This window comes from Cryptomeria japonica, chromosome 8, assembly GCF_030272615.1.
Source record: "Cryptomeria japonica chromosome 8, Sugi_1.0, whole genome shotgun sequence".
NCBI lineage: Eukaryota > Viridiplantae > Streptophyta > Pinopsida > Cupressales > Cupressaceae > Cryptomeria > Cryptomeria japonica.
The window spans coordinates 309365616-309372820 of NC_081412.1; the positions used below are offsets into that span (position 1 = coordinate 309365616).

The 7205-nt window shown below is 36.6% G+C and overlaps 2 protein-coding genes across 2 annotated transcripts; both read right to left on the bottom strand.

The window, feature by feature from the left end:
- Positions 1 to 339: 339 nt before the first annotated feature.
- On the bottom strand, positions 340 to 858 carry LOC131046054 (putative pentatricopeptide repeat-containing protein At3g23330). The gene has a single exon (XM_057979712.2). The coding sequence runs from the start codon at positions 856 to 858 to the stop codon at positions 340 to 342; it is 519 nt and encodes a 172-aa protein (XP_057835695.2).
- A 5423-nt stretch (positions 859 to 6281) lies between these two features.
- Positions 6282 to 6800, bottom strand: LOC131060591 (putative pentatricopeptide repeat-containing protein At3g23330). The gene has a single exon (XM_057993882.2). The coding sequence runs from the start codon at positions 6798 to 6800 to the stop codon at positions 6282 to 6284; it is 519 nt and encodes a 172-aa protein (XP_057849865.1).
- Between the last annotated feature and the right edge of the window lie 405 nt (positions 6801 to 7205).

Sequence of the window (7205 nt, forward strand, 5' to 3'; positions counted from 1 at the left end):
TTAACAAAGGCAAAAGGATGCTAGTAGAGGTTACAGAATTTGTCTTTACACCCGCCAATTGCATCGACTTGAAAATTTCTAAAGACTTTCTTTTAACAGATCGATTTGTGCATATCCTGCAATCTTTGGTTGTCATGAGACCACATTTCTTTGATGTTTTTCCTTTGAAGATGCTTTAGTGCATGACCATACATTGCTATGAAGACGTGAAGAGCCCTACGAAATGGTTGGGAAATGCGACATTACTTCTGCAAATTGCATTTGTTTGAAAGTTTTGAAATCTTTTTCAACATCTCCATTTTGCGCAGTCTGCAACTCAAACAGCTCATTCATTTTTTTCTATGTTCTTCCACACTTTGCATTCATATCGGCCAAGGTAATAGCAACTAAGTCATTCGATGATGGACGTTCACAGCCTACTCCAAACCTTAGCACTGGCGTAGAGGAAGGCTGGCAGAAGTTGTTGAATTTGGGCTTTACACCTGAAAATTGCATATGCTTGAATATCTCCAAAGCTTTATCAACAAACCCATTCTGTGCATATCCAGCGATAATTGCAGTCCATGAAACCACATCTTGTTGAGGTATACCGTCAAACAATTCATGTGCCTTCTGTAGATTTCCACATTTTGCATACATGTCTATCAAGGCTGTCACAACTATAACATCTGAAGAAAATCCGTCTTCAAACACTTTTCGATGGATTTTCATACCCTCGTCCAAGGCTCCCATTTTGGCGCACGCAGGGAGGATGCTGGAAAAGGTTGCTGAGTTGAGCTCTACATCTGCCAACTGCATTTTCTTAAAAATCTCTAAAGAGTTTTCCACAAGGCTATTTTGTGCATGTCTTGCAGTCATCGCATTTCATGAGATCACATCGATTTGAGGCATTTTGATGGGTGAACGTAACCTGTTCGAAAGCTTCCATTTTGCGCAGGCAGAGAGGATGGTGGTCAGGGTCGTGGAATTCGGTTCTAAGTCTACGAACTGCATTTGCTTGAAGTTTCTAAAAACGTTTCTATGAATCTTGCACCTTATTCTTTGATGAAGTAGTTATTTGCAAGTAGTTATTATAACTACCTTCTCTTCACCCTATGAAAACAAACGAAAAACTCCCTTTGTCGGAAATTTGTGAAAGTTGGCCAATCTTTCGATAATTTCACTTATCCTTCATGTCTTCACTTCATCGATGACTTTTGAGAGTGCCAAATTTTTCTTTTGATAAGCTTTCTCCAAATCTTTTTGGTGACTTTCCTTGTACACTCCACAACTTGTCACTAATGCTATTAGATGGGACATATTGGTGGTTTTGGATATTTGAGCAAGTCATCGATAAATGAGTGCATTGGGGTCTTTCAAAATTGAAACAATTCATTGACAAGTGAAGAGCTAAGTGAGAGAATCGGTCTTAAATACTTCGGAAACTTTGTGAAATGAGCAATAAATATCATTTTGATATGCCATTTGATAAAAGCTTCATCTTCAGTGATTTATTAAAATGTAACAACTCATCGAAAATGCCTCATGATTGAATACCTTGGCATCTTTGAAAACTTGGCCACAGTATGAAAAATCTCACCAGGAAGGAACATTGACACAAAAATTTTTAAATTTTGACAAGTTTGAAATTAGGGCTAACAATTGGCTCTGACTGGGGACAAGGATCGCAAGAGACGATGAATGAACCCAGAATCTTTTTGAAGGATCAGTGTGTTATTCATTGGGCAACAGAGTCACAAAAAGAGGAGAGAACAAGAGAGACTTATTGGAGAGGCCAGACACAAACCAAAAATGGGACAAACACAACAAAACCTCTAATCCTAAATTATGTACATGGTAGGCAAAACCTACCTCAAATTACTCCAGGATGATCATACAAAGCCATTCACGGGCTGAGAGAAATATGCACCTTTTTTGGAAAAGTAACATGCATCCATGTGGCACCTGTAAGCTCAGCAGATTGGCTATATTGACAAATTCGAGATGTGGAAGAATTTTGAATAACAAGCCGAACAGCCATATCTCATCATAAATTTGCAAGCTCTCTTGAAAGATTTGGGTACCATTTTGAACATTAGGGGCAATTTGTGGAATATTCTCAAGCATGCCTATATCCTCTATCTGAAGATCCCTCTGATGGTCTGGTTTGCAATTAATTAATCCACGAATAGGACAACCTTCATATAATCTGTAATGTGAAAAAACTTGAGTAGATGCAACCATTGAATCAAGTTCATGACTATCAGCTTGAAAATCACCTGTAGAAATACACTCATATGAAAACAAAGGATTGAGGTACACATTTTCATCATAGGAAAAGTCATCATTTGAAGCCTTCAAACACCAATCTGGAATACAATTTTTATGTGAATTAACTTCATGGGATTCCTTCATTAGATCATCCATTACCTCACTTATCTTTGCAATCTTGGTACAGCTCCCAAAACTATCCTCTTGATTTAAAGATTCAAAAGGAGGATTGATTTGAACCTTGCATACTTCATAAGGCATATATTGAAATTCCATCAAGATAGGGATATTTGTTGATAAACCTTCATAGATTTCATTTTCAACCCACTCATAGACATCTGTGTTACTTTTTGTGTTCTCTTGTCCCAATGATTCCTCTTTATCACACTCTTCATGGAATCTGAAAACTTCATAGTCAGGTGGCATGCATGATAAAGATTGAATGCTTGATGAATCATCTTCTTTCACTTGGGACTCTCCATGAGTCACAATAGTACATGAATGTCTAGTAGTCATCAAATCTATGAATTCATCATTAGATTTATCCTCATCAATTATTAGTGATGAATGAATAGGAACATCTTCTCCACATAGAAAGTCATCATATGGAGCAGTGAGACACCAACCAGGAATAAAGACTACTTGAGATTCATCTTTATGCTTTTCTTCTTCATCATTACTTTCAAGTTGGGGCTGCATGAAAGACTTGAAATCATTTGACACTTCAATTTCATTAATGATTTCTTCTTTGATTTGGCAATCTTTGTAATCTTCATGGCTTACACCAATGCAATCTTCTTTTCCTATCTTTATCACTTCTTCATTGTATTTTCCTTCACATGTATTCCTATGAGAGGATATAGCTTCATCACCTTTCATGCATGTCTTGTAAGAATTTGATTTTTCTTCTACTTTAAGCTCCTTGTTTCCAAGTCTATGGAAGGCTTCTTCTTGGCTATGGCAATCTTCATAATGCTCATGGCATGTCCCGATACAATCTCCCTTTTCTATCCTTCGCACTTCTTTTTGATCTTTCTCTTGACACACATCCTTATGAGTAGATTCAACTTCATCTTCTTTGGTACATGCTTTTTGTGATTAACCTTTTTCAAGAGTTGGATTGCAAGACATTTCATCTGGAATGTGTTCATCATCATGTTTTTGTTCAATCATTTGCAATTTTTGAAGCAAAGAAGGATGCACTTTGTTAGGATCAAGTTGCCTATTTCCATAGAAGCTTTTTAAAAATTGAACTTGTTTGGGATCATCAAGTACTTTATTTCTTTCAGCAATAGGTGTAGGAGAAGGAGTATCATCATTATTATCCATTGCCGATTCAACAATACAATCATGATCAAGAAATTGGTCCTCTCTTCCATCTTTTTCCTCGATCTTTTGTAGAGTTTGGAGTAAAGAATGATGAATTTTATCAGGATGAAGTTTCTTTCCATCATATAAACTCTTCAAGAAGTCAACTTGTGCAGGTTCATCAAGAGTTTGATTTTGTTGAGCAACTGGTACAAGAGAAGGATCACTTTTTGCTCCATTTTTCTTCATTGTTGTTGATTTGGGTAAATGGTTAGAAGAAAGAAAACCAATCTTCTTTCCATCATTTTCTTCAATAGTTTCTAGAACTTGAAGCAAAGGAGGATGAATCTTTTCTGGAACAAGTTGCAAGCCTCCATAAAAGCTCTTCAAGAATTCAACTTGTATGGGCTCGTCAGGAACCTGCTTCTTTGGATATGGATAGTCTTCATCATCACTTTCGCTATCACTTTCCAATTTTCCTTTGTACCAAACCATTGTTGGCATTTGATCTTTCAGCAAGAGTCACCAACCTTCATTCTGGAGAAGGTACTTTGAAATTTCTGAGAAACAAAACACATTGGTCTTTCACTCCCCAGCAGAGTCGCCAAAAATCTGTTGGTAAACAGATTTGTTGCTTTAAGAAACTTTCTTGAAAAACTCTGTTTTGCCCTGTAATTAGCAACAAAGCGTTCACAACAATTGAAGAATCACAAAAACAAAAGAATGGTAATTCTTCTCTGCGTTTGAGAGGGGCAGCTCCCTCGTATAATGGGGGTATTTGGATTTTTCAAAAATTTAAAGAACGAACAATAAAGAAAGATTGAACGCCATATAAGGTATGAATCTAGATTAAAATAAATCCCATATAATCAAGTTTGAGATACCACAACTTGAAATAAACTTCTTCACATTCAATGTTAAAGGGAAAGCATTAGGTAATCATCAATCAAACATAAGAACATTGATAATAACCCATGAGAATAAGTTGAACACACATCCAAATTGATCTCTATTGCTTAATTGCTTGAATAATACTATCCAAGTATCTTATACAAAGCTTGTGAAAAAGTGGAAATCCCCCTACATTGAATAATAATGAGGTATATATAGGTGAAGTCGTAACCACTTGAGGTAACTACCCTAACCACCTTTATAACTACTTTATAACTTCCTCAACTACTTGAAATAACTTCCTCAACTACTTGAAATAACTTCCTCAACTTTGGAAGAAATAACTACTTAGAAAAACTACCCAAAATGAGAACTTAGGATAACTACCTCATCCAATGCTTAGAATAACTACCCCTTACAAATAAGTTAGGATTGACCTAACTTTCACAAAAGAAAAGCCCAAATTCTAACTTTAATTACAATAAGTGACTTAGGTCACTTTTACAAAGATCAACTTGAAACATTAAAACATTAAAGTTAGGACCAATGTAGGGCACTTATCCATCTTCATCTTCTTTATTGATCCTTGTGACCGTCTCATCATCTATTCATCTTTATTGACATCAAGAAGTAGTTTTCGCCAACACATCTTCTTCAAGTACATATGTGCTTCAACTATCCCATTAAGCATCTTTTGCTTCCATGAATACACCTTCCAAAAACCAAGGAGTCTTGCATCAATGTAACTAACTTATTTCAAAATATTGCATATTTTGTTCACATTTCCCCATAACCATCTTAACATGACATTAAAGCGAGAAGAGTTGAATGTATTCGCTAAATGATAAATTTATATACATCTATACATTCTTTGTCACATTCTGTCAATACTTCCTGCACTTCTCTTTATCTCCACATCAGCAAGATTCCGGAAATTGACTTTGGGATTTTTTGACATATCTTCTCATAAGCTTTTAAATTCATTCTAATATGTCTTTTGTGTGCAACCTGTTATTATTTCATTTTCCTCCATGAGATGACATGTTTTGGAGGCATTTGTCAAAAGGATCTTTTTCTATGCAAATTCTTTCACGGCTTGTCCGGTGTACTTCAGTGGGTGTCCATACCATGAGCATGAAATAATGTTTCTCTCAAGCATCCTTTTGAATAATTCATGATGCCATGTCTATGTTTGTCATGCTACACACATGTCGACCAATGCCTCTTCTTTACTTTTTATTCTTGGGTGACAATGTTGATTGCTAGGACATAGTTAAAACCAACATCTTTCATAGGCAATTTAAGGAGTATCGACAATGTTTAACTCTTTGTTCTCCCTCTTCATCGACGTTATGGTATGTGTGAGAATCTTTACTTTGGCAAGCTAGGAAGAGTTACCAACTTGTTGACAAAACCAATATGCCACCTTGAAACCTTTTCTTCACCTTGTCTATACTTACATTCTTTCCTTGTGCTATTACAAAACTCCAGTTTTAACAAAGGCAAAAGGATGCTAGTAGAGGTTACAGAATTTGTCTTTACAACCGCCAATTGCATCGACTTGAAAATTTCTAAAGACTTTCTTTTAACAGATCGATTTGTGCATATCCTGCAATCTTTGGTTGTCATGAGACCACATTTCTTTGATGTTTTTCCTTTGAAGATGCTTTAGTCCATGACCATACATTGCTATGAAGACGTGAAGAGCCCTACGAAATGGTTGGGAAATGCGACATTACTTCTGCAAATTGCATTTGTTTGAAAGTTTTGAAATCTTTTTCAACATCTCCATTTTGCGCAGTCTGCAACTCAAACAGCTCATTCATTTTTTTCTATGTTCTTCCACACTTTGCATTCATATCGGCCAAGGTAATAGCAACTAAGTCATTCGATGATGGACGTTCACAGCCTACTCCAAACCTTAGCACTGGCGTAGAGGAAGGCTGGCAGAAGTTGTTGAATTTGGGCTTTACACCTGAAAATTGCATATGCTTGAATATCTCCAAAGCTTTATCAACAAACCCATTCTGTGCATATCCAGCGACAATTGCAGTCCATGAAACCACATCTTGTTGAGGTATACCGTCAAACAATTCATGTGCCTTCTGTAGATTTCCACATTTTGCATACATGTCTATCAAGGCTGTCACAACTATAACATCTGAAGAAAATCCGTCTTCAAACACTTTTCGATGGATTTTCATACCCTCGTCCAAGGCTCCCATTTTGGCGCACGCAGGGAGGATGCTGGAAAAGGTTGCTGAGTTGAGCTCTACATCTGCCAACTGCATTTTCTTAAAAATCTCTAAAGAGTTTTCCACAAGGCTATTTTGTGCATGTCTTGCAGTCATCGCATTTCATGAGATCACATCGATTTGAGGCATTTTGATGGGTGAACGTAACCTATTCGAAAGCTTCCATTTTGCGCAGGCAGAGAGGATGGTGGTCAGGGTCGTGGAATTCGGTTCTAAGTCTACGAACTGCATTTGCTTGAAGTTTCTAAAAACGTTTCTATGAATCTTGCACCTTATTCTTCGATGAAGTAGTTATTTGCAAGTAGTTATTATAACTACCTTCTCTTCACCCTATGAAAACAAATGAAAAACTCCCTTTGTCGGAAATTTGTGAAAGTTGGCCAATCTTTCGATAATTTCACTTATCCTTCATGTCTTCACTTCATCGATGACTTTTGAGAGTGCCAAATTTTTCTTTTGATAAGCTTTCTCCAAATCTTTTTGGTGACTTTCCTTGTACAC